This window comes from Aethalodelphis obliquidens, unplaced genomic scaffold (genome assembly GCF_003676395.1).
Source record: "Aethalodelphis obliquidens isolate GAN/ISIS:26980383/991018 unplaced genomic scaffold, ASM367639v1 scaffold7, whole genome shotgun sequence".
Taxonomy (NCBI): domain Eukaryota; kingdom Metazoa; phylum Chordata; class Mammalia; order Artiodactyla; family Delphinidae; genus Aethalodelphis; species Aethalodelphis obliquidens.
This window is the reverse complement of record NW_020837951.1, coordinates 19,011,469-19,039,285: the sequence shown is the minus strand read 5'-3', so window position 1 is coordinate 19,039,285 and position 27,817 is coordinate 19,011,469. Positions and strand designations below refer to the sequence as shown.

At 45.2% G+C, this 27,817-nt stretch overlaps 1 protein-coding gene and 1 long non-coding RNA gene across 3 annotated transcripts in view; one reads left to right on the top strand and one right to left on the bottom strand.

Annotated features, from left to right (window-relative positions):
- The window catches only part of LOC113619775 (uncharacterized), a 187,672-nt gene that overhangs the window by 87,575 nt on the left and 72,280 nt on the right, over nt 1-27,817 (top strand). The gene's annotated exons all lie outside the window — the stretch shown is intronic.
- On the bottom strand, nt 2-27,580 carry TNFSF8 (TNF superfamily member 8). Its single transcript, XM_027105090.1, has 4 exons — nt 26,878-27,580; nt 17,124-17,166; nt 5,271-5,342; nt 2-3,803 (listed from the first exon to the last, which is right to left on the bottom strand). The coding sequence occupies exons 1-4, from the start codon at nt 27,070-27,072 to the stop codon at nt 3,409-3,411; spliced, it is 705 nt and encodes a 234-aa protein (XP_026960891.1). The 5' UTR covers nt 27,073-27,580; the 3' UTR covers nt 2-3,408.

The following is a 27,817-nucleotide window of genomic DNA, read 5'->3' as shown; positions in this document are numbered from 1 at the left end:
TGTAAAGTATGATATTTATTGGAAATTTAAAAAACACAAAATTGTACTGTATATTCTTATGGGACAAGAAATATGAAATTATGTAAATGAAGGGGACATGAAAACTCCCAGGTAGTTGTTACCTCTGGGGAGGGCATAGGGAAATGGTGGGAGGGGTGAGACTTCAGCTCTCTCTGTATTATTTTATTTTTTAAAAGAAGCAGAACCAAATACAGCAAAATATTGATAGTTATTAAATACACTGATGAGGCATGGGAGAAATATTACTTTCTGCTCTTTTCATAATTAAAAATAAATACAAGAGTATATAAATTTTGCAATGTCCAGAGCAAGAATCAGGTTTCTTCCCGGGACCCCAGGTTAAGCAGATGACCTATACAACAATTATTAGGGGAAAGCATATACACACATGTACACATATGTGTATATATAATATACATATATGTACATGCATATACACATACCTACTTATCCACACATATATACATATATATACATACACACATATATGCATAACCTCAAATTAAGACAAGCTTTTAATATTTTTATTGCAAAATATTGTCCTTATCATATATTTCTTCAGTTTCTGAGAGAGACAACTTTGACATCGTGGGACCCTAACATTTTTCTGTGATTTGACCATGTACAAAATCTACAGACCACCTGTGTCTCACATTAGAATGATGATCCCAGATTGTTTTGAGAGGTGCAGGGAGAAACAGAAGAATCCCTGAAGGTTGGGGCCTACTGCAGTGCAGGGCTGGAAAGATGTGATCTGAGGGGTTACAGGAAGGCTACAGTGGGGACCAGTATGGCCTGCTGGGGAGTAATGGCATGAGGAGTCTGGGCTCAAATCCCCACTCAGGTCCCAGCCACATGCGAGGATTTTAGTCTCTGTCCCATATTGGGCTTCCGTTCAAACACTGGCTCAGCTGATCTCTCAGCATCTTTCCAGAGATGACACTGACTGACTTCTGTATCGTCTTAACTTAAGGGCTTTGTCCCCCAGTGCCAGGACAATCGGTGGTATTCCAGGGATTCTGGAAGCCTCCCTTGTTTGGTGAATGCTGCCCAGTTTCCCTCAGCACTTCCTTGCTTTAGTGCCTGTTCATATCAACCCTCCTGGAGGTGCTGGGCCCTCCTCTGAGCCAACCTTTGTGTGATAGCGGGATTCTGAGAAGGAACTGGACACCGAAGTCCCAGGAGACATTGGTGTGTGATGGAGAAACGGGGTGAAGAAAGTCACCAAGTATAGAGAAAGCCCTATGAATTTTCCCAAAGGCAGAAATACATTTACACTCATTATTTTTCATCAACTCACCCATCACCCTCTTGTCCAAGTTCTACGAGTAAACTGTGTGTGTGTGTGTGTGTGTGTGTGTGTGTTGGGGGTGGGAGAGGGCAGAATCAGTGAGCTCCAGATGAGTTTTTACCAAAGAGGCATATGTTTCAGGTAACCTGGGTTCCCAGTTAGAAAAATGATTCGTTTTACTTGTGTAGATGGTATCATTTGCTCACAGCATTTCCAGGGGGTGCGTAACCCTTGGGGAGTGACAGAATTTCATTTTAAACTTCCTAGGCTGTGCTCTCCCTGTGGGTTATCCCTACCTTGGGTTATTAATGATTATTCTCTTATACTTTTTTGTCGTGCTGCTGGATTCCTTTAAATTCTGTGCCCCCTTGTGTCTTCAGATGTTGACTTTCAGGGCATTGCTTGACAGAGACTGAGATTAGGAACCCCTCACGAGGTGACAGTCAGGTACCTCTGCTCAGAGGAGGGTTGCTGAAAAACGAAAATGGAAACTTTCTCAAGTTAGAATACGAGACGGTAGAAAACTTGCTTAGGTTACACGTGCTTAGGTTGCAGATATCTTTTCAAGAGCGCGTGAGTTGGTTTAAGCAGGATTCATTTGTCCTACAGAGTTAGGGTATAAATGCCAGGTGCCCCCTTATTCTGTGGCTTCGGGTCCTCAAAGCCTGTCTGCTTTTACCACATACCACTTGGCTTGATGAATTCAACACTTCTTCCAGTGCCCGCTCCTCCCAAAGAATCTACTCACAGAAAGTGTTAAAGAGAAATGTAGACTTTACTGAATATTTCATAGTGGAGACCTAGGAAGGGGTCGTCGTAACACCCTGCTCAGCAAATTGCTTAAATCTTTCCCTTAGCCGTTTTTGTTCTCCCAAGTCCCTCTCATCCGTACCACCACTGCTGGTTTTTTTTTTTTTTTTTCTGTAAATCATTTCTAGTCTTTCTCTGACAAACTTTCCTGAGTTCCTACTCGTTTCTCTCTCCTGCTAATTGAGAAAAATGTAAATTTTGCTCCATTCTTTTGCACAGCAGTTAAGGGTCCCTTTTCCTTCGGAAGCATAACCTCACGGACTTATATTTCAAGTCAGTGGTCCTTCCCTCAAACAAACAAGGTGCTCCTTCGAAGACGGACAAATGTAAATGTGGGTTGAAATGTCGTGCCTAACGTCAGGAGGAGAGGAGGTGGCCGCTGCTCAGAAGTCCTTCTCACCATTTTCAGAGTCATCACTGTCTATCATCAATGCTGTGGGGCCTTAAAAGCCCTCCGAGAGTATCTGAAGCAGGAAAGAGTTCATGTGGGCGATGGCAGCAGCTCTTCTCTGAGCAAATGACTGATCACCTGGACTGAGCGCTTGCCGAATTCACAACACTTTCCTGACAGGAAACAAAAGCTGTCTGTTGGTGACTTATTGTCAGTCTTAACTGCAATGGAGTCAAGCCTGGTCAGGTGGTTTTCCAAATACCCAGAAGGCATTAGATTCCGGATGGTCAGTTTTACACACTTTAGATCCTACCGTTCACACCATTTGTCAAGGTGCCCTGAACCTTGTGCCCAAATCCTGACTCTGCTGGGGTGACACGCAGCCAGATACTGCTAGTACCATCGGTTTTCTGCCAGTGCGGGGAACTTGCCTTTGGTCGGGGGCTTCGAGAACATTGCCTGGAATCTTAGTTCACAGGTCTGTGATGAGGGAGCCTGATCTTCTGGGATGGAAGAGGCTTTGGAGAGATTCAAACTCAGCCCCTTGATTTTTCTGACGTGGAATCTGAGTTCCAGGGAGGGGAAAGGACTAGCTCAGGTCATACAGTGAGTTAGTGATCGGGCTGGGCCTAAACCCATCCCTTCTGATGCCCGTGTGTGGCTTTGCCTACCACACCACATTGCGTCCCTGCCTTCTATCTGGAAGATACTTCACTCAAAACTCTCTTTTTAACCCGGAGTTGTATCTTCCCAGGAAACAGAAGGAGAAGTGTACTATTTAATTCCCTTTGTGGTTTCAGTCTTGGCCTAAAGTGTTCTTTTTTCCCCAAGTCTGGAAGGATGAAGTGCTGTATGGTAGAGAGTCGCTTTCTTCCTGAAGGCCAGGAGGGATGGTTCAGTCTGAACTACTGTATAAGAAGATGGACAACACATTCTCAAGAGGAAAGGTGTTTGTATCCACATACTGGAATTTATCCACCTTGACTGATATGGTGGCGTTGACCTGGAGGTGCTCCAGCAAGAACTGAGAGAGGTTCTGGTATATGTTTTTGGTTTGCACTCCAGACTCACACACTGTCACCAGTGTCTGTTTTTTGACATCTCTGTTGATGAGAAGCTCCAGCTTCAGGTCGACAGAATGTTCTGGGCATTTCACAAGAAATTGCAGTTGGCAAATGATGAAGTACCAACCTGGGAACTGGATCACCAGATTCCCATCCTGATATCTGACTCCATGGGTAATGCCATCTTTGTTCCAAGACAACTTGGTTTTGTTTATATGCTTTGACACTGGAAAGAGAAGGACAAAAGAACCTCAGAATTATTAGGTAAATTTCAGATGCGGATTGGAAAATTTGAAGTCTTTATTCAAGGTTCCCCATTCAAGTCCTGTGTTTTCTATAATATTGACTGCTGGTTCAACCACCTGGAATATCTTCCATGTTACTCCTAGGCATTACTGAGTATTCAAGGTATAGGTACAAAACCACCCCCTGCCTTTTCTCTAATGCATAAAGCTGGAGGGTCAGAACACACACAGTATTAGACCTTTACCTCCTACGGAACTGTTTCCCATTTAATCATTGTATCATTCTGTTATTATAATTATTATTTTTCCCTTTTCAGACTATTAGCTCCTGGACTGTATTCCCCATAAGTTCTGGACTATCATGGACATTTAATCAACCGATCAAGGAATCTTTGATCAATGGGGGACTGCTATTTGGTAGGCATTGCACAAAGTATCAGAGAAAAAAACATTCAACTTTGTTCAATTAGTAAACAGTTTAGGCATCACGAGGTCCAGGAGAATCTCAATTTGTTAACTTTCATATTAAGATACGTCCCTTAACATTGTCTGAATTTTTAAATGTCTTCCTCTCTTTAAAAGGCCAGACAGACATAATTTTGTAGACCCCTCAAGTGCACATTGAGGGCCTCTTCCCAGCTGGGTTTTATAGAAAAGCAAAGAATTAGCAGACCCTCTAAGCTGACAAGTTGGCATCGGAAGCCAAGTCTCTGAGTCTTAACAAGTGAAAATCGGCACTGATTTGTCAGGGTGTCTTTCAGAATTGGGAAGCTGGCATGTTCATTTTAATTGCTTCCCTTTAAACCTCGTTGCAATTCAGCTGAAGAATGAGAACTGAGCTGACTGCAAAATTGAATTTTTTTAAATGAGCAGAATGGCTATTTCAGAGAATCTCGGCCATCTCCTCTGTACCTCATCTCTTCCAGTGTAAGTGCCTCTTATTATTTCATCTATAAGGGGCCTCTCTCCCGAAGCATGCTGCAATATGCAAATAGACCCTGTGCCAACATGGCCATTAAGCTGTCAATCTGGGCACAGGGCAATTTTGTGGCTCCCTTATGAATAACTTGATAGAGGCAGAGATTAAGAGCCTGCTTCCCGTGCCTGAGGAAAAGTACTGCACACTTGGCCTGCAGCCCCTAGATGGATGAGTAACGAGGGGTGGTGCGGTGAGGTACAAATGCCCTCACAGGCCAGGGACGCAAACTTGAGACAGTGAATGAGGCTGAGGAAGTGGGAACCTTGTAGCTTTCGAGAGTAATGCTCTCCCTTCGCCCCCTAAAGCATTTAAATTCAAATTATAAAAAAATATCAGGCAGGCTAAACAAAATCCACATGCAGGTCACATATGGCCGTGGGCTTCTACTTGTGACCTCTGGCTTAGAAATTTCAGAAAGGCCACAGGAAGTGGCCCTCATGTGGTTGGGTTCCTGGATGCGGTTACTGACCTTGGAGGTAGGCCCATGACTTCTTGAATGCAGCCCTTTCCAGGATGCATGAGATGTCCTCTGAACAATTCCCTAAAAATAAGGAGATCCCGTGTTAAATGCCTCTCTCTGCCCCGGGAACTGGAGCCGCCAGATCTTTCTCCGTGACCCTTTGATGGAGACGATGACTATTCTGTTTCCATTTGGGGGACAAAAGGAACCTGTTTATTTCTCATTTTGCTGTCAAGTACCTTAGAAGGTTTTTAAAAACGTGATTGCTCCCACTTGGGCTTTTACAAAAGACTGTGGAAGTTGGGGGGAGGAAACAGACAGGGCCTGAGTTCCTATATGTACCAGCTGCATTCTTGTTGCTTAATATACGCCGCCTCACTTGATCTTTGCAACAACTCCATGAGAGAGGTATTATTATGTCCCTTTGAGAGGTGGAAAAAAGCGTGTGGGCCAGACAGATGAAGTACATTGTCCTACGTCAGTCAGTCAGCCAGGCAGTGGTAGTCAGAACACTAAGGCTGGGAGTAATTATTGCCACCCTTCCTTTAAGAGTGCACTAGTTGAAATATACATATTTCAGCTAATCTGATTCTCAGAATAACCCTGAAAGGCTAATCCTGGACAGTGTTGAGAGCTGGCCACTGCTCCAAGGTCATGCAAGTTGGTGGAAACCCTTAGATCCACCCCGATGTCTGTATGATTCCAGAGAATCAGGTTTCTTCCTCAGGGCCATGTTGCTAGACAAAGGAGATAAACACATCTTGGTGCTCAATTTTAAGAGGATAGAGGATCAAAGAGATCTAAGCAGGGAGCCTGCTATTTGGAGTGTCCTTGGCAAGGAAAAGAGACAATGTTTATGCCATTGTGGAATTTAAGAAATAAAAATATTTTAAATATATTCACTGGTGATGGCAGCTCAGCTTCTTATTATAGTAACTATTTCGTATGCAAAGAACCAAGTTATACATTTCCTTCAAAGACTCATGAATTCAACTTATTCTGGGCAAATCTTTTCTTCTCTTTGGGTCTTGGTTTCCCTAATCTGTAAAACTGGGAGATCTAAGACCTGACACTGACATCTTTTTGACGGGGTCACCAGAGATGATCGCTCATTCCATCCATCAGAGACCAGGCAGCCATTCAGTCGAAGTGGCCACACCCTAGCAGGCTCGTTCACTGGATCTTCTAGTAGAGCATATGTTGGGCTCACCATCCTCCCCATTGCCTTCTCTGTCCAGGCCTGAGAAGGTCCCTCCTGGCCTTCCTTAAAGCGGGGTGGGGTCCTTGGAGTGGTGGAAAGCTAAGTGAGGAGTCCCCTCTGCTGTCTGAACAAGCTCACTGCTAGAGGCACCCCCAGCAGAAGCAGGGGGCAGTTTTCATCCTTTTCTTCCCTCAAGGCATGAAGAGCTTCTGGTCCGAAGGTGTCTCAGCTGAGGAGGGCTGGTAGGCCAGCTGCCGTTCTTCTGATCCCATCTCTCACGCATCCTCCAACTAGCGTTCTTGTCCTGCCTGCAGCCCACGCTCTCGGGGTGTGTCCAGCCACATTCACAACAGCGAGGCGATGACAGCTGCCCATTCTTTTTTTTTTTTTTTTGGCCATGAGGTGCGGCTTTCGGGATCTCAGTTCCCTGACCAGAGATTGAACCTGGGTCATGGCAGTGAAAGCCCGGAATCCTAACCACTAGGCCACCAGGGAACTCTCGAGGGCTGTTCATCCTTAAATGTGCTCTGACTACTGGTAGGGAGTCCCCCTGGCCCAGCCTTCTCTTTTTGGTACGTGGAACATCAAGTCAAAAGGAATCGCAGAGAGGCACGTCTGGCTGCATCTCTTCTCTGCTTGGAACCCCTTTCTGACACTGCTGTGACTGCAGGATCAGGGCCAAGCTCCTCCACATGGCATTCATTTTCCCTTGTGTTCTAATCGCTACGGAATTCTGCGGTCTCATCCCTCACTTTCCCTCTTTCCCTGTACTCTCCTGTACTTGTCCCAATAGTAGTAGTAGTAGTAGTAGTAGTAGTGCTAGTAATAATAATAATAATAGCAGCTAATACACATTGACTGAGGGCTGTTTCCTTGGCACTGTGCCAAGCACGTTACATGCATTATTTTACTTAATTCTCACAATCATCCCACGAGAAAGGTACTCTAATGACCTCTCTCTTGTATATAAGGAAACGGAGGCTTTAAAAAGTTCACATTCGCACAGCTAGTCAGTGGTGGAGTGGAGAGTCAAACCCAGGCTATCTGACTCTAATGCCTGAGTGGATTTTTGACCATTTTACTGAAGGTTGGGGCCTTGGGGTGCCCCCAAACACACCATGTTGGTTTTCCATTCCACTTGGAATTCCCCTCTTCACTGATAAGCTATTCCTTGTGTAAAGCACAGCCTCTGGGAACCCTTCTTTGACCCCTCCGTCTGTTTGGTATTTACCTCCTCTGTTAGATGGTGAATCCTCAGGGCAGAGACTGCTGTTTAACTATCCCCACTGCCAGCTCAGAAGCTGCTCTGCAAATGTTGAATTGGATCATCTAGTGTGTCTCTCTTACTCCCCTCTGTGGGTGTCAGCTAAGCTCTCAAGGCTTGATGGGATGAATGCAGAGTCTTGGCCTGCTTTCCCTTCTGGGCTGGAATAGCACCTGGCCTCAGTCTACCATTGGTTCTGCAGGTTAGGTTAGATTAAACGGGAGGTTAAGATTCAAGCCCTTGGCGGAAGCCAGCACATCGCACCAGGAACAGGCTCTACTCCGTGGCTGAAGACCCCCTCACACCATGTCACTTGTGGTGGCATCTGTCAGGTGAGCTTCTGTAAATGGGTGTCTGTAGAAGTACAAGCCTGGGGTTGGGTTGACTCTCACACATGCATGTTCTTGTTTTTTTATTTCCCCTTTGGTCTTTGCATGTTTGCTGGGTTGACCTCAGTTGTAATTCTGAGAAACCCAAGGATGGAAAAAAAACAAAACCTTATTTTGAAGCATTTGCATTTCCTGAAGTCAAATGCCATGGCGTATCTTAGTTTTTCTTTAAGAATCTTTTAGATGTTTCAAGAGAGAGGGAAAACAGAGGCAACTCCCTTGAAGAATGACATCGCTAGAGCCAGCTCAATGAAGGGGCTGGGAAACCAGGACACCGGAGGAGCTCTTGGTGGAATGGGGCCGCTGAACTTGGAGAGGAGCCCAGGGGAGGGCACACTGGTGGCCTTTCGCAGCTTCCCAGGCTGTTAGGAGGGCCAGAGCTGAGGGGGGCCGGCTCTCTGGGGCCCAAACACGAAGGCTCCGTGAACGTTTAAGGAGGTGATGCACTCAGCTAATGGTTAACACCACTCCTGTTCCCATTTCTCAGATGAGGCAGTGGGAAGACATTCATTAAGGACACACAACTCACACTGTAAGTCACAGTGCTGGCAGCTCAAATATTTGACCAGTTAGTGCTGTTCAAAGTTGTGTTGGACTGATGTGAGGGTCGGGAGGCTCTTGTCAAGACCTAGATGAATGTCTCAGGGGTCATTAGTCATGTGGCTTGAGGCTTCTCATCACCCTGTGAATCCATGCTCTGACTTTCTTTTTTGGTTATGAGACAGGAATCCTATAGTATTCCTGGAATTTTGAATTTGGGGAACATTGGGAGCAAAACACACCCGTTTCATTCACTTCCCAACCAGATTTGCTGTCTCGAGGGGTTTAGTTTGAAGAACTAAACACTAGGGTGGGGAAATGAGAACAATCTGCAAATCATGGCAGAGTAGATGGCCTGGGAGTTAGAATCTAGGAATTGCCCCTCTCTGGGCTGTCATGTCCCTAGCTAGATGAAGAGCAGCATGAATCTGATGATCTAGAAGGGCCCTTCTAGCTGATTGTAGCAGGCTGTGTAGACCCAGCTTTACACCACCAGGCTTGCTGTGGGGACCAAAAGTCAGTCCCAGCTCCAACTGTCTGTCTTTTGAGGCATGTTGCTCTACCCCAGCTAGGAATCTGTCTTCACATAGTAAGATTTCCAGGTAGCTGTATCAGTAGAACAGAGCATTTTAGGTCTGGGGACAATCGAAGTTATGAAGAGCCTTGTTCTGTTAGCGGTTTCCGTGGCTCATAGAAATGGAAGTTCCCTGAGAACTCATCTGGTCCAGGCTTGGTAACTATGTAACACGTGTGTTCCTCAATGTTACCCCCCACCCAGCAGACTTGTCCTAGGTCACCCCATGAGTCAGTGACAGAGGCAGGGCCAAAACCCAGGACTCCGTGCTTCTGTGGGGCATTCCATCTTTTGGACAACCCAAGTACTCTGTGAATAATTCTGAGGACCAAGGCCTTCAGATGGGCAAGATTTGTAAGCGTTCTCCCAAGCTTTGGCCTCCTCTAGGAGGATCATGGAACTTTCTTGGGCTTTTTTTGGAAGCCTGGGGAGAAATATGTGCCAATGAAACCATCCTGGACAGGCGCACGTAAGACAGAGATAGGGAGAGAGATGTTGCCTAAGGTGATTGAAAGGGTCATGTTCTAGAGGTCAGAATAATGGCAACCTGAAGATGGGAACACACCTTGAGATCTCAAAACATTAGACCCAAGAGGACCATTAGATGCCAAGTTAACCAAGACCCTAGATTTATGAGTGGGGAGACTGAACCCAGAGGGACTGAAGGTCTGGCTCAAGACCCCACCGTAGGCTAGTGGCAGAGCTGGGTTCAGAGCATAGAGTTCCTGACTCCTAGTCCAGGGCTCAGTCCCATTTTTCAGTCTTTCCATGTAGCAGGAAGGGTTAAATGTAGGAAGAAGTGGGTTTGTGGCCACCATACACGCTGGACTGAAAACTGATGAGACAGCTGGTGGTGCTGGGAAAACAAGCACAAATGAGCCTTCTGGGCTCCCTCTTCCTGGGAGAATGGCAGCAGGTGACTTCAGGCGGGTGTGCTGAACACTGCCAAGTTGTAAGTCAGGGGCAATCAGAGCTCCATTAAGATACAGCAATGCCCAAGGGGGCAAAACAAACCACACTTATCATTCCAGCCAGAAAGTATGTGGTCTGAGTGCCAGGCACCTTCCAGGTTGATACCAGGGCAAAACAAACACAGTGCATCTCAAAGAGAGCACCTGGGTTCTGGTCAAGGCTTTTAACTTCAGACCTGTCACTTTCCCTTACTGACCCTCAATGACTGCATCTGTGAAGTGGGGATGGTAACAACCCAAATGTATATGGATGTTGCAAAGACGCAATGAGATTATGGATATCAAGTGGCCGGCACAGCACATGGTAGCCCCTTCCTCCCCCACTCCTCTTTCCCTAGTTGTTACAGTGGCACAGTTTAGCAGTGCTGCTTAGCTGATGAAGTGATCTGGCTGATGAAATGCTCATTAAACCAGAGCTCATGGCATTATCTGATGGATTGAAGTTTCTCAGTTATGTACATAAGTGTTTGAAGCCATCTGATGCTCCCAGGGAAGTGTGAATAATCCTCCTCCCATCTGCTGAAAATATTTTAATGCTTCCAAGAAAGAGAGGAATCATCCTCATGACTCTGCGTCTACCATGTCCTGGCTTCTTAGTTCCTCCCTTTGGCGGAATATCTAGGAGAGTCCCAACAGTGACATCTAGGGGAGAGTCCGCTATCAGTTGAATTCAGAATCAAAATGAATCCTTAACCTAAGGGTCATTGCAGCTGTTTTCTCAATGCCACCAGGCCAGCTAGTAACAGAGAAACTCCAGGATGCGCTGTTTGTTAAACAAAGGACAACTAGGTGACCCTGGATTTACAAAGAGCATTTGGGGAATAGCCGTTATGGCATGCTCAGCGTCAAGCACATAGAAAGCCACCAGTAAGTACAAATTGGGATCAAGCTGAAATTCATTTGAATCCCTTGAAGGTTACTTAGGATTTTGAGGTCTTTTTTTTTTTTTTTTTTTTAGCCACATGGCAAGGCTTGATAAAACTATCAAGTCAGATAGTTTTACCTTACATACTGCAACAGGTCAGGATTGAAAAGACTCCAAGGGAATTCCCTGGCGGTCCAGTGGTTAGGATTCTGTGCTTTCACTGCTGTGGGCCCCGGTTTGATCCCTGGTCAGGGAACTAAGATGCTGCGTGCCTCACAGTGAGGCCCAAAAAAACCCAAAAGACAGGTTAAGAGTGGGCTTTAAGTGAATGGGTTTAAAGTGAATGGAGAAGCCAATAAGCTCTTTGAGGCCTGTGACTATCTGAAAAGCAGTTACCCCATGAGCAGGGGTATCCCCACTTACTGTGGAAAAATAAACTACAACAACTTGTAGACTGGGCAATCTAGATCCAGATCAGTCCACCTGATGGAAGTGAGGTCTCTGCTGTTTTTCAGTCTTTCTAGGGGAGGAGGCTGCTGCTTCTCTACCTGCCTCTTCTGCTGCCAGTGCAGCATCCTGGTGCGGCTGCAGCCATCCAGATCCCAGGTGTGTGACACCAGGGCTAGCGGGGCATTGGTGAGTAGCTAGCTCCTTGGTTTAGTTTCACTGCCTTCGATGGGCAGCTTGTATCATTTCCCTGGGGGTGGGTTCACTGGTTACAACTAGAGAGCTAACTTACTTGATCTCTTTTAATGCCCACATTTTCTTTTTAGCGGGGAAACGGGGAGAAAGGTAGCTTGCCAAGCCATGCACAAATTACAAATTGTTAGAATGGTGACATGGTCAAAGAATCCTAAGATATTTGATTCCTGGAATGTTATATTCAGAGCAAAATCCATGCTAGGTCAGGACAGCTGGCTTGCCCACCTCATGCCTGATATTCTCAAAAACAGGAAACTCCAGTCCCTGGGAGTTCAAGTCATAGGACTGGAGTCTAGGTATTCCGAAGTTCAACCCAGTTCTCTGCCTTTTGTACCTCATCCCCAGCTGGAGACTGAATTCAGGCTGAGGGTGGGGAATGCAAGAAGGGGTACAGGACCACTTCATGTGGTCTGTCCACTGTTCCCACTTCCTCAGGGCCTCCAGGGAACCTTGGGATATTAGGGGCCATGTGACATTCACAGGAAAGACAAACTCTTCTAACTGGCAGGCTGTGGGGAGGAAGGAATCATCCCAGGTCTCATGACTCCTGGGGCTTGAATTTGGCCTCCAGATCCCCTGCCGTGGGCCCTTCATGCCCCCTACCACCTCACCTCTTGTGCAAACCCACGTGTGTGGTTGTGCTAGTGGCCCTGTCTGTCTCAAAGCTCGACAGCAGAGAGCATACTTCAGTGCCAAGAAGAAAGACAGCTGCAGGAGCAGGTGCTCAGGAAGTGGCAGAGAGCCTTGGAAGGATTCCTAGCCTTGGAGGACTGGTAGGGGCACCGGAAGGAAGCACAGTTGTGTTGTACTCAGCATCTGACCATACAATCCTGGTTCGGCAAAAGGGCTCCAAGGCGGTCAGCCTGCCTTCTGAGGTCTCCCCACTCCATGCTAGCTGTGCAGTCTTAGGCAAGTCAAGTCGGTAAACCTCTCTGTGCTCTAGTTTCCCTACTTATAAATAATAACGGGCTACTGATTATCCCCCGGACTTGTTGTGAGACTGTACGCGTGAATCACGAAGCACTCAGCTCAGTGCGTGGCACGGAGTGAGTGACCCATCAGTGTTTATTATTTTCACTTCACCAGATCCTCACACATACCTAGTAAGGGAATAAGAGAAAAACTGACTTACAGGTTGTCTACAGAATTCCTCCAGTACAGCTAAGAATTGATATTTTGTTGTTGGGAAGTTAGGAAGGCCTGGGGCTGAGACCAAGGTGACCAAAATTATTTTGCAGTAAAAGCAGTAGAATTTGAGTTTCTGCAGAGTTTGTGAGGGGAAGTGAAGGCGTGGTGAAAATGGGAAGAAGGAGAGCATGGCCACAGGGCTGAACCCCAGGGAGCAGTGCAGTCCCTCCAGAAGGCCCTGGTGGCTGGGGCGCAGAAGCCTCACGAGCACACAGGGGTCTGCAACTCAAGTCTGCCTCATCCTCCATGATGGAAGGCACTGCCCCGCCGCCTTCTCCACGTACCCTAAATGCTACTGTCAGCTTTGCTACACACAGCTGCGGGTGCTTCTGGAGCTCTGGGGACCTCAGGCATAGGGGGCTGTGTTCCAGGGTTTGGGGAAGTAAGGCACATACACGAGCATAGGTGAGAGTCAAAACGCTGTGGAGGCAGGAGACTGGAACAAGAAGTGACGAGAAGCAGTACAAGCCTCCCTCGCCCAGCCCGCCTGGACTCTGTGTCCAGAGGACTCATGCTCGACCATGTGGCAGACAAGGGTCGTATCTGCTGTCCCATTTCACCCTCGTAGTAGCTCTGTGCAGGAGTCCTTCATGGCTGCATTTGCCAGAGAAGAGGAGAAGCGTGTGGGAAAATGTTCTCCTCCCATTGCCCTTCCTACCCTTAGTCCCGGCTGGGCCCCCGCATGGGCCACTGAGTCCTAGGCACGATGGAGTGTGTGTGAGGTAGCAGTCTGCCAGTGACAAGTCTCCTGGTTGGGAGCGGGAAGCTTGTGTTGAGACTCAGACATCTTTTCATTACAAAAAAAGGCTTGGCTTTCGGTGGTTTCCCTGCAGCTAAGTATCATCCTGTGTTACATTACTTTAGTGTACGGACATGGCCCTGTTTTCCAGCCTCTGGGCTGCTGCTGGCTTCCTGCTGATGGTGGGCAGTTTCCATCAGTTGGTGGCAGAGGTCTCCCTGGGAAGCGTCTGGCTTCTGCTCTTCTCCAGCCCCGTGACAAACCACATGCTGACCCCTGGGGCTTCCTCCCTGGAGTTTCTGGGGGACGATGCCTCTCTGCCTGGAATGTCTTGCAATGGCTTTTCAAAAGGGAGTTTGCTGTTTCTGCCTGTTTAAGAGGGGTTTGTTGGGGGAGAAGGCTGTGTATGCAGACTTCCTCAAGGCTATTAGGAATAATCTTTTTAGACTTTTCTATATTTCCATAATGAATGAAAGATTGGAGTATCATAAAGCATCAAAGTTGGAAGGGCCCTTCCAGTTCATTCAGTACATTGTTGTTATGTTATAGACGAGACCCAAAGAGGAGGAAAGACTTGCCCAGAGAAGCACAGCCTGCTGGTGTGAAGGTCAGTTCTGGAGCCCAGGCCTTGCTCCAAGGTAGTGTTCTTTCCACCTCACCCTGCTACTGTGTCTGTAGTTTGCCAAGTTAAGAGAAGTGGAAACTTGCATTAAAAGCAGGAGAAAGCTAGGGACCACGCACAGTAGGTCACTGACATTTTATGGCTGAAGCACGTCATGTGGGGGCTAGAGAGGAGCCCTGGATTCTGATCCGTGCTCTGCCATCCACTCCCTAGATGACCTTGGGCAAGTCACCTTGATTCCCTGGGCCTCAGCTCATTATCTGCAAAATGGGACTATTAATCCCCGTGTTGTTTGCTTACAGGTTGGAGGCTAATATATATCCAGGGGAGGTGTGGGAAGGTCTTTAACGAAAGTTTCATGGCCCTGGTGAGAATTATTAGCATTTTCTACCTGGTTGCAGAAACATTGAATTGTAAACTGCAGTCAGTTTTGGATTAGTTTGTGTTCTGATATCTACAGTGATGGCCCATTTAAGAAGCGATCTGGTAACTGATCTAGTCCACAGCTTCCAAAACTTTGAATTTTATGGACCAAAATAATTACTCCAAAATGTAAATTCAGTTACCAGTATACAATGGGCAGCTTATTATTTTGCCTTGTGACCATTCAAACAAACAAACAAAATAACTCTGACTAAAAGCAAACCAACTTAATTCCCATCTATATCAGCTTCATGTTGTAAAAGAAAGGACATTTTAATACCAGAAAACTGTAGAGGACTTCCCTGGTGGCTCAGTGATTAAGAATCCGCCTGCCAGTGCAGGGGACACGGGTTCAAGCCCTGGTCCGGGAAGATCCCACATGCCGCGGAGCAACTAAGCCCATGCGCCACAACTACTGAGCCTGTGCTCTAGAGCCCGTGAGCCACAACTACTGAGCCCACGTGCCACAACTACTGAAGCCTGCATGCCTAGAGCCCATCCTCCTCAACAAGAGAAGCCACCGCAATGAGAAGCCTGCGCACCACAACGAAGAGTAGACCCTGCTCGCCGCAACTAGAGGAAGCCCACGTGCAGCAACGAAGACCCAACACAGCCAAAAATAAAAAAAAACTGTGGAAAAGGAGGTGCTCTCAGAGGAAAGCATAGTTGGCCATGGGAAAAGGGGGATCAGGTTAGAACCTCTGTAGTTGGTGACCTACGATGGAAGTGCAGAAACTGAGACCCAGAATGGCTGAGGTCGTGTTGCCTGATCAAAATTGTCCTTGTCGTTGGGGTCATGTTCTCCCTAAAGATCATCTCCCCGTCTTGAAAAATGAAGTTCTCGTCAAAACTTGGAAAATCTGGATGGATGTGGAACAGTGGGACTGGGGAAGGGGAAATGACATTTACTCAGTGTGTTTGGTTTCTTGCAAGCTTCCGTGTTCTGAATCCAAAGCCGGTACTGTTTCCATGATGGGGGGCAGCACACCCTGGTCTGTGGGTGAGATCCGGACCACCGCCTCATTCTGCGCATGAAGTCTTGTGGGCCCGCAGCCATGCCTGCTCATTTGCTGCTTCTGCACCACGGCAGTGGAGCGGACTCGCCACAGGGACTCTTATGGCCTGCAAAGCCTAGAATGTTTACTCTCTGGCCCTTTACAGAAAAAATTTGCTTACCTCTGCATTATGCCATCTCCTTTTTACCTCAGTGTGACTGTCTACAGAGGCATTGTGGGAACTGAGGTCACATGCTAAGTAATTCCAGCCAAAGTTAAGCTATTGTTGACAGAGCTGTATTTACTAGTCTGCCTTGAAAGATCCAGAATGCTGCTCCTTTTAGGGGATTTTGCCCTTACTTTCTAAGTCTCTGGATGACAAATAGCAGGAGAAGCATGACTACGGGTGTCCTGAAGGAAACTCCAAGTGTGGTGGCTGCTGCTGTGAGAAGCTGTGTCCAGACACTTACGTCCTCTGGCCCCAAGCATGACCTGGTGTCTCTATCCAGGTGCCTATAATGACCCACTCTTTCTCTTTTACTTTTTTTTCTCTGAGCTGTCTGGTGATCCAGTTGCTAGCTAGGTTCTGAGGGTTACAGGACTGAGATGGGGCTAAAGATTTTGGGTTGAAAGAACACTGGATTAGAGATGAGGACATCTGGGTTCTAGGTTTGACTTCATATGACTCTGAACAAGACCCTTCACTTGGTCTTACTTTTCCTCTTCTGTGCAATGAAAACATTCATGAGATGATCCCAAAGTTTTTCATTTTCCATGTTAACCTAACTCTGCATATCACCAGTCTGGGGCTAATAGAGACAATGCATTAATTAGTGACTTCAGTGATAGGAAATATGAGGGGTGGGGAGGTCTGTTTCACAAGCCCTCAGCTTCATTATGCATTTTGTCTGTTACCAGTTATTTAATGATTACTATGTGTTGGTCACCGTGCCAAGCAATATCTGGAAGAGATCTGACAGCTTCTCCAATACCTTCATGAGGTGGGTATGATTAGTCCTATTTCACAGATGAGGACCTGAGTTTCTCAGGTGGGGTGTAGAGCCTAGATTCATACCCACATTGCCTGACTCCAGATTTTAAGCTCTTAACACAACGCTGCCTTGTGTTCCTCTCTGTGTCCGTGTGACAGCCTATGCCAGAGGTACAGTTTTCACTAGTGGGAGAGTTGAGGGCTGGTGGGAGAACTTGTGGGGAGGTGAGTGCAGCTCAGAGGCTGCTCGGATGAATGGAGAAGCATCAGCTCTGCCCTGACGGCCCCCCTCCGCCCACTCTCCTGTTGGACACTATCGTGATGTTTCTGGTTGTTAACCATCTGTGATGTGATATGCATGCGTCCCTGCACATTTATTCCTAATTCCAAAGTCTTACCTCCTTTAAGGTGGAATTTGCCCGGCGGGTTGGGAATGGAGTCCTGGAAGAGAAGAAAGAGGAAAAAAAAAAAAGCAGCATGAGAATGTCATCAGATTGAAACAGCTATTCTTTTTCTTTTCCATTTTGGTTGTCCTCAAAGTATTATGCAATTTAGAATTCATGTTCCATCTGACTCTTAGATTTAAAAAAAATTCATTCACTGACTTAGTTTACAGTGGGCTTTCTCATCCATTTGCTTTACAACCTGCTTATCAGAAACACAACTGGAGGACTGCTGTCCTCATTTCACATGTGAGGAACGGGGGGCCGAGAGGTAAAGTTTATGGCAGTTCAGGGACTAGAATCTGCAACTCAGCTTTCAGTCCAGAGCTTTTTGTTTTCACCACCACATGTGTTATTTTTTCCTACTTTGATTAACATAAGAGCAAACAAGTGTATTATATAAATATATGTGGGTTTTTTTTACTATGTTTGATTCAGCAAACAGTGAAAGTATGTTGTAAACATACCTAGGAAGGTACATTTCTATTTCTCCTGTGGTTGGAAATACTGAATTAATAGAACGTTTACGTGCCAAGCATTGCGAAGATGCCAAAAATAATTAAATTGGGTCCCTGCTCTCATGGATTTATTACAAGTTTATATTTGACTATAACATCTAAATACTTATAAATATATAACATAAAAAGCATAAATGTGTATTATTTATTTTAATAGTCACATGTTTTATGTTATTCTATAATAAGCGTAAATATAGGCATAAATATTTACATAGTTAAGTAAGAGGTTGATAGCAGATACTCTGATAGCGGATTGTCTTCTGAAGGAGGGCCTCCAGGCTGGGGAGTGGAGGGGATGAAAGGAGGTCTTACTCAGGTGCTCTGAGCAACAGAAGCAGGTGGGCATAGTTCTTCACCCCTAGTTCTTCAGAGACTAGCTTCCTCCCCGGTCTCCCCCCAACTTCTCCCCACCTCAGCCATTAGAGACACCCCTCTGTTGTCCTGCCAATAAGGAATGAAGTGTCTTATTTATCTTTTGACCTCTCCTGGTCAGGATCTCCTATAGTGCATTGGATTGAAATATTAATAAGGACCTAGAGGAATGTGAGCATTTACAAGGATGAAAACAACTTCCCAACTTCTAACGGAGCAAGAAGTGTGCAGCTTCCCACACCTTATTTTCTTAGTGTCCTGTATGAACACCTAGGACCATCTGGAGTCCTCTCTTTATTCTACCGTCGCTCTAGGGGCTCTGTCCTTTGCCTTCCATTGCCAGCTCTCCTGATCAGTGACTCTCTTCTCCAGCCCAGATGTGTGGCAGTGGGTCCGAGGGAGGCTCCTGAGGCAGCGCCCCGGCAGAGCACTGATCTGGAGATGGAAGTCAGTATAGATTTGTGAGCTTCAGCTTATCAGGGAGAAGAAGTGAACTTGGCTTCAAGGTCCTTTCCTCCCTGCTCTAACAGCCTATGATTTTGTTGCTTTAGTTGAAAGCTCTTAACCTAATTAACAATGCTGTACATTTGTGGTCTCTCAGTTGCACATGTAGTTCAAAGGAGAACCTGATGTCACAAAATTCCCCTCCCGGTTGCCTCTGTGAGACAACAAACAGCATTTCATAATTTATAATAAACACCTAGTTTACTGCCAAGCATGTCCGTCGATTAGAGTGATGTGCAAATACGTGAAGAAGAACATCTACGTTTAAATGTGGTGCTAAGACCGTTGAATTCATTGGCTGCCCAGGAACATGTCCAGGGACAGTGAGAGACTGCCAGAGCGGCAGTCCCCGCGGAGCCATCGCAGCGGCCACTGGCAGTTGGGAAATACCAGAGAATCATACATTCAGCACATGTTGAATTGGGCACCTGGTATGTGCCAGGCTCTAAGTTAGTCATTGGAAGACATCCTGTGGATTTTATGGCTTGATCATTAAAGCAGTCATTTAAGATATACAAGTAAATATCTAATTAGAATTGCAAGTTGCGGCAAGAGCTGCCAGGAGAGAGGCAGAGTTTTTCAAAATAGAACGTCTTGAACTTTAGCATGTGTATGAATCACTTGGGGAGCTCATTAAAATGCAAGTGCTGATTCAGCACGTGTGGGTGGAGCCTGAGAGTCTATTTCTGACAAGCTCCCAGGTGACATCGGTGCTCCTGGCCCACAGGACACAATTTGAGTAGAAAGGTTGTAAGAGATAATATCTGGAAGGAGATCTAATTTACATGGGGGGTTGGGGGTACAGGGGGAGTCTCTGCCATTTGAGGGCTTTCTGGTTTTCTAGCTTCAGACAGGAGGATGTCAGAAACAAAGCTTCATAGTACAGGAAAGAATCCTTTTGCTTGAACCTTCACCCAGGACCCATGACATCCAAGACAGAAGTGTGACTATTCCTATCTTGAAGAGCTCCTGGGATGAGGACAGGTCTCCATAGCTTCCCTTGGCTACCCATGGTAGATGAGATCAGAGAATCAGGGCCAGTGGGGAACCAAGACATCCTTTAGTCCATCAAGCTAAGTTTCACAGGCAAGGAGACTGAGACACTCATGAGTCAGTGGAATCCCAGATCCCAGACTGAAATTCTCCAGTGCTCTTTCCCTGGCTCTATGCCCCAGGAGAGATGCTGTCTTCAGAAGCCAAGGATAGAAAAGCTCATTCTTCCCCGGCCCCCCGGCCCTTAGTAGTCCTTGTTTTTGGAGGTGCAGAAGTAGGGTATGAAGAGATGACGACTTAAATTTTGCTGAGGACCCTTTCTGTGCTATGCTCAGTGCTGTTCATCTATCTATTCCTCTTTAGTGAGGTACCTCCCAGTCTTAGAATTCTTTCCCATACCTAGCCTGGGGATCCGGGTCTTGGCTGGGGAAATGTGAACTACCTTGCTTAGCAACTTGGCTTTGTGGTAAACAGTACATAGGCTAGACATAGACACAAGCAAATGGACCCTCCCAAGTTGGCATTCAGCTCCATTGAGTAGCTCAGGAAACTTCATCTCCGAGGTTACCAACCAGGTACATTTCATTAAGTGTACTTCTCTCTCTCTCTCTTTTTTTCCCCAGAATCTGTGTGTCTAACGGGTGTCCTCAACAATGTTTCTGTGTGTGGAGGGAGGAGCTGTCACATTTAACTTGTTTGTTTCCAGGTGGAATGGCCTGTTCCAATCATCTTCCCTGCCTAGGAGTCTGTTTTCCCATTTCCTTTCATCACTGTGATTACAGGGCTAATAATGCTTCCCTCCGCTGGGTTGTTGTGGACATAATAAGATATTATACATAGAGTGTTAGCAAGTACTTGAAAACTGTAGTTATTTTGGTTACTCCTAATGAGGTGCTTAATTTGCCTCAGTACCTTGAAAGTCTTATTTCTTTTTTGCAGAGCAAAGTATCACAGGGCATTTCAATTCACCCCTATATTTTATCTGGGCTGAAAAGCAGGGGAGTCAGCTCTCAAATTTACTTTGAAAAAAGATACCCTCTCTGATGGAAAGTGGCCAAAAGGAACTAATATTTGGAATATGCCAGGTGGCCTCCCATCTTGTAAGGTGGGCCATGGAGACCTTTGCCAGGAATGCCTCTCTTATTTTCCAGTGAACGTGATTAAGCACTCAATGAGGGTGCTTAATCCTTGGGGGCTATATGCTTTACATGCATTATCTTATTTGATCTTTACCCCAAGAGTTAGTGATTGACTAAGACTTAGAGAAGTGACTTAATGATTATAGAAGGTCCCATAGATGGTGAATAGCAAGGAAAGTGTTCAAACTCTGGCGTGTTGACTTGGAAGGCAATGCTCTTCAATGCCAAGCCACGTTGCCTCTCTAGGGTAGGGCAGGATGAAGCTGGCGCAGGAAATTCTCCTGAGACTCCATGAGAAAGTGGTTGGAGGTCATAGAAAATTTTCCTTGACAGCCTTTGTTTTGGTAATGTTAGTGAAAGTGGTCATTGGAATACAGTGGCTTAAAGCAGTGCTTCTCCCCCTGGGGAATCTAGTTAAAATGCTAATTCTGATTCTGTAGGTGTGAGATGGGCCCTTAGGTTTTGCATTTCTAATGAGCTTCCAGATGATTCTTGTGCTGCTGGGCCAGGGTCCACACTTTGAAAAACAAGGGCTTAAAGACGTTACTCAACAGGCAATCAGGATACTGAGGCCTTCCTTCCCCGAGGAATGGGGAATGGCTTCTGGAGGCTGAGTGCGGAGCTGAGCTCATGCATGGGTTTAGGAAATCTTCCTAGTCTGTTGATAGGGTGGCTTCCTCTCCTCTCATCTTCCTCTATCAATGCTTCTTGCCACCTAGCTCTAAGTCCTGCTGCTCCCCCGTGCAGTCTGGACTGACCTCTGTTCTGGCCCTGCAACTCCTGTCCTCACACTTGGGCTCGCCTTCTCCCAGGCTGTGCGTCTCCTCACTCTTGCCTCACCTGGAATGCCCGGCACCATCTCCACCTGCCACCATCCTTCCAATGGAGAGCTCTTCTCCATTGAAGAATGTCAGCTAATAAACGCACAAAGAATGATAGAATTAGGCAATTATCATTCTTCAACCCTCAGTACATTAGCTGACTCAGATGAGGGTCATCATCAAAGAATGCCAAAAATGTGGAGTGAAGGATATTGGTATGTCTTCAAAGTATTACCCCATAGATGACTTATTAATAAGAAAGAACAAAGTGTTCTACTAAAGAGATAGCCAGTGGTCTCCGCCTGAATCAAGGGACTAAACATTATTGCCAATGATGGGGCAACCTGACATATATGCCTCTAGCTCTGCTGCAGTAAGAAGTATATAACATCGCCTGTGTACTGTTCTTGCCAAAAATGTTTCATCTGAATATAATCATGAGTAAACACTAAGACAGTTCCAAAACGTAAGCTATTCTACAACAGAACTGACCCTTTGAAAAAGTCAATGCCGTGAAAAGCAACAAAGAGCAGAGGAGATTGTTAGATCTGTGCTTCTCAAACTTAACGTGTGTATAGATCACCAGGGACCTTATTAAAAAGCAGGTCTAGAATGGGGCTTGGCATTTCTAACAAGCTCCCAGGACCACCTTTTAAATAGTAACATTCTAGATTGGAACAGATAACCTGAGAGTGGATTCTGGGTCAACAAACAAAACAAGGCACAACAGCTGTAGAAGACATTTTTGACCAAGTGGAGGAAATTAAAATATGGACTACATATTATAATAAGGTGATATTGCCAAATTAACATTAACTCTCTTGGTTATGATAATGGCACTGCAGTAAGTAGGAAATGGGTGCTGAAATACATGCAGGTGAAAGGTCACACTATCTGAAACTTACTTTCACATATATAGAAAGAGCAGAAATATGGCAAAATATTAACACAGTGAATTTAGGTGAAAGGTTATATGGGTGTTTACCATTCTATTTTTCTGTAGGTTTAAAGTTTTTCAAAATAAAACTTTGGGCATAAGACATGATCCTTTTAATTCTTGGAGGAGGCTCAGCTTCCCTTCTAAGCTCTTCTGCAAAGCCTTCCCTCATCCCAAGCAGAAATTGTCTTCCTCTCCTCTGGTATGGCATTCAGTGCCATTCTGCCCCAAATTCAGTCTCTTGAGTGTTTGGGCCTCATTTCTCCAACTTAGAGATTCTCGGAGAAAAGGGTCCTGCCTTACCCACTTGGGTCCTTCCCTCACAGCCCAGCATAGGGCTTTCCCTGGAGAAGATTTTCAGTGGCCTTTTTTGGATTGATAAATTGAATGCATTGGAGAGAGTAACATGGGTAGAGAGAAGAATCACAGGGCATTTCAATTCTCCCCTATATTTTATTGGGCTAAAAAGCAAACCAGAAAACCTTACCACCATGACCACCAGTCACTACCCCTATACTCCACTCTTGGTGGGGAAGTAGAGTGGTATTGTAAGGATAAATTTTTTTAAAAAGGAATTTTCTTTGCTGATAAAGGGAAAGAAGGCAGCTGCTTTCTCTTCTTTCTAGAGGACATAATGAGCCCTTGCTAACCGTGTGGACTGTAAATGGATCTCTCTAGGGGTTGGATAAGTCCAGGCTCCTGGTTTGTAACAGAGATGTCTCTAAGATTGAAGACCTCAGAGCCACTTGAACTGTAAACACTTTTGGTGTCAACCTTGTAGCCTATATAAATCTATATATAACCCTTTGTCTCTGGAGGAGATATGAGAAATTTTATTATTTTTCTTTTTTTGTTGTTTTTCATTCTTTGCTGTATGAATTGTGTGAAATTTCATCCTGACACATATGCAGGTACTCTGTTGTGCTTACTCAGTAAGAAATCCATTTTCTGTCTTTCTCATGAAGATCTGTCTCTTTGTTGGTAGGACTTTTACTTCCTCAAGAGTAGTATATTGGTACAATCTCTTTGGAAGCTGATTTACATAATTTATAGAAATGAAAAACACGTTATATTACCACCACTAGGAATTTGTCCCGCAGATATACTTGCAGATGTGCACAGTGGGCAAAACTTCTAGAGGAAAACCTGAGTGTCCTTCACTAGGCGCGGTGAAATATGAAGTACAATAAAATGCTATGTGACTCTTCAAAAGAATGAGATGGACTTCCATGTACTGGCATGGAAGGATCTCCAAGATATACTGTCAAGTCAATAAAGCAAGGTGCAAATTTATGAGTTTACTATAATGACCTGTGTATACTATATATTTGTAGAAGCAGAGATTTTTGGAAGGACATGGAAGAATCTGTTAATGGTCATTATCTCAGGGAAGAGGGATTGCTGGTTGGGTGGGGAGAGTGTGAGAGATTTCTATTTTTCTTTCTTTTCCCTTGTTTACTATTTACTTTTCTTAAACCACAAGAATAGAATATTTTAAATAAATATAATAGTTTAAAGGTAAATAAAATACAGCCACCACAGAGACTTAAGACATCAGTAGGCAATAAGTTCCATAAGTAACAGGAAAGCAGGGATTTTGTTGGCTTTGATCAAGGCTCTGTACCCATTACTTAGAACAATGTCCTGTACACAGCAGATGCTCAACAAGTATTTGAGGTTGAAACCTAATTCTTTCTTTGCCTCTGCCAAGGAATTTGGCCTTGGAGTTATTTGGTCTTCAAGCCAGATCTCAAGGCGATCTTTGTTGATTTTCCTACATGCCTTTCACTTTTCTTCTCCATCACTTTTCTCACACTGTTCCACTGGCCAGGAAAGCTCTCTCCTCTAATCTCCCTTCACCCATTTGAAACTGTGCACATTTCTCCAGCCAAACTGAAATGTCAATCTCCAGTGAAGTTTTTCTTAGCTCTGCCTGGGAAAATGTTCTGTCTCCTTAACTTGTGGTCTCATGGTAGCCCTGTGTGCCTACCTTCCATCGCTTATTATATATTATGAGTTAAGCGTGTTTTAAATTTTGTCTGTGCATGTGCCTTTTCATTTAGAGCTGTGACCTCTTAGGCCAACAGAACCATTCTCATGGTTCTCACCCCTGCCCCGATCCACCCTCACAGCAGAGTGCTATGTGGCCACCAATCCATTCCATTGTTAATAATTGGGATATGAGTTTAAGGTCCTTGGTTATCTCCCATTGACTTCTTTATCAGAAATCCTGTTAGAGTCTCTTCATTTGTCTCTTCACTGTCATTTGTACCTGTCCTAAAGCCAGCCTGCATTCCCTCCTCCTGTAGGAAGCCTTTCCTGATAACTCAGGCTCAAGGGGATAACTCTCTCTTCTTAGCTCTTCTAACAGTTAATATCTGAACAAATTATCGGAAATGGTATGTGTAAAACACTTCACTTTTAATGTCGCAGTTCTTTTACGCAAGTAACTGACATTTCTCGGGCTAAGAAATCACAGTACACCAAAGCCAACAATCAGACTTTGAAGTGAATCTTTTCATATCCCAACGTGAGGCTAAGTCAAGGAGATGGATGCCAAGAAGATAGCGCTCCCAAGAGAAGAGCAGGAACAGAGTTTCTTAGTGCTTCTGTGGCTGGCTGTATCATCAAAGGGAATGGTGTCCTGATTAAATAATCAAGCAGTCTTTACCACTTTCTCAGGACGACTTAGGTCAAGCCCTGTCCCCTTTCTGTTCCTCATTTTCCACATTTACAAAAATGAGGGAGAAAGATCCACTCTCGTTCCTTCATGGAAAGAATCAGTTCATACAAAGGTGGGATTTGAATAAGGACCATTCTGGAGCTCTCTGCGGCTTTATATGTTACGACCACACCTTATACCCCCATCATCTCTTTCTCTTTTCCTTCCTTCCTTCCTTCCTTCCTTCCTTCCTTCCTTCCTTCCTTCCTTCCTTCCTTCCTTCCTTCCTTCCTTCCTTCCTTCCTTCCTTCCTTCCTTTTCTCTCTCTCTGTCTCATAGCAGTTCTAGCTGCAACCTTTAACTACAGAACTTTTCAAAGACCACTTTAATTTCTTTGCTTTGGCTGTTGCTATAAAATGTTACACCTCTGGTTTACTTCAGATTAGAATTATAGAAATTATAGAGCCTCTACAGAAAAAAAAAAAAAAGTGTCCTAGAATGTTTTCAAGAGTATTATTCCTAGTAGATGTAGATGAGCCCATTAAATGATGACCTTCATAAATTCTACAATCTAAATCTCAAATGCTAGCAATTCTGTTTTCTTTCACTTTTGTGGAGATATGAGCCTCAAAGTTTCATTTAAATTTCCAAGCTTGATGACACTTGAGAAACAGATACCAAAGCCTGTTAAAGCCCTGTTCTTTTTAGCAATCAATAAGTTAAAGAGCGTTCAGCCTAAGACAACTGAAGGAAACCAGAACAAATTCTGCAGGATTATAGTACCATACAAAATGGGAGCTTTGAAGGAATAATAGAAATGTATTTACTCTGGCAGGTTGGTGGGGGGTACAGTTCATAAACTATCAAAATTATTTCATTAAAAAAATTCATGAGCAATATATCCTATCAGTACAGTATTTTCTATAAAATACATGCTGGTGGATTCTCTGTAAACACCAATTTCCTAAAATATAAAGAAGCTTCCTCCTTCATCTCTTCTGGTTTCACAATAAATCTCACCATTTACTTCAAAAAAAGGTGAATTTCCTGAGACCCTTTGGCCTCACAGTGTGTACCCGTAATTGCTTGTAGTTTTAGAATTCTGAGCAGTCTCAAGGGAACAGATGTGAAAAACATCTCTAGGTTCTGCCTCTGTGCTTTATGTTTTTGTGGAAGAGCTAAGCTCTTCAAAGCAGTGGCTCAGGAGGAAGCTTTCAGTCTGTCTTGTGAGCTTTAACGCTGAAATGCCCAAGCTCTAAGAAGCCCTGGTCTTCTCTCTTGCCTCTTTCCCTTATAGACTTTGGCCTCTGAAACTTAGCTCCAGGTTAAAAAAAGCTCTTAGCATTGGATGAGGCCTCCGAAGTCTCAGGAACATTTAGACAGAGAATAGAGAACCTTGGAATCTGGTCTGAAGGCATTGAAGACATGACACCAAGTTGTACAAATGTGTTACCAAGTTTCCTTATCACTTCCTTCCTTGATAGGAATGTTGCTCTGGCTCAGCAACATTTAACTATTAATTTCTCAAGGCTAAGAGCTCCTCTCCCTTCTTTTGGCTCCTGGGAGCCTGGAAAGTTTGGAGATGATGGCTCAACAAAATTTTCTCTCCAAAAGCCAAACTATTTGAGAGAGTTAAGTTCCCATTTCTTTGCTCCCTTTCTCTGCGTGATACAGGTTCTTTTTTAAGTTTATTTCCAAGTCTCTCTCTGGAGAAAACTGAACATAAATCAGAAAGGCAAGGCGAAGAAGAGAAGTCCACTTACCGTCTTCTGAACTACCAGCACCATAATGGTTGCCACAGCAAAGACGAGACACAGAGCCAGTGAGGCCGTGGTGAAATAGAAATAACTGCGGCTAGTGGTTCCCAAGTGGCTGGTGACGGAGCCTGCGGGCACATGCATGGCTGTGTCTTGAGAAGGGGCCAGTGGGTTGAGTGCTCGCTGCAGCCCTGCGTCCATTCTTATATAGTCTTCCCCACATCACACCTTATCTCTCCTCATCTGATTTGGTTCTGGGCCCGTCTCTGTTCCAAGAAGGATTCTCCCCCTGCATCCCGGATCATGTGACTTGGAAAAAAACCTTCACCGTCTGCCTCATGAAGAAATGCTTCTCTGGGGGCGGGAGGCGAAAGGCAGCAGCGCGGGTGGGGGAGAGGTTCATTTTTCATCGCCAGGGATTAATGTGAGTGAAGAGAAACTGTAGCTACAGAGAAGGTGGCTGATATCAGAGGGTGAGTAGGAAAATGACGGTTTCCCTACTCTGATGTGTACGTGTGTGTGTGTGTGCGTGTGTGTGTGTGTGTGCGTGCGCGCGCACAAAGCAACTTCTGTTTCAATCACACTCAGCCACAAAACGCCTTCCGGCCTGAGAAGCTGCGCGTTCTCTTTAGCAAGGCCTGTGGCTCAGAAGTCCTCATCAGAAAAATGTCTCTTTGCTGGGCCTTGGGGAGGCTGGATCCCTTGGACTGTGGTAGAATGACTCAAAAGGTTGATAATATTGGCTCCTGCTAAAAACTGGAAATGCTACCAGATATCTGGGAAGGAAGAGCCCACAAATGTGGAGATTGAGCCAAAGGGAGACAAGCTCATGGCAGTATGAAATTTGGTGACAGGTCCAAAGATACTGTTTGAGAGCAGGAATCTGGAGACACTGATCTTCTGAACAAAAATTCCTGCAGAGTGTATTGGGATCTGTTAAATTTGC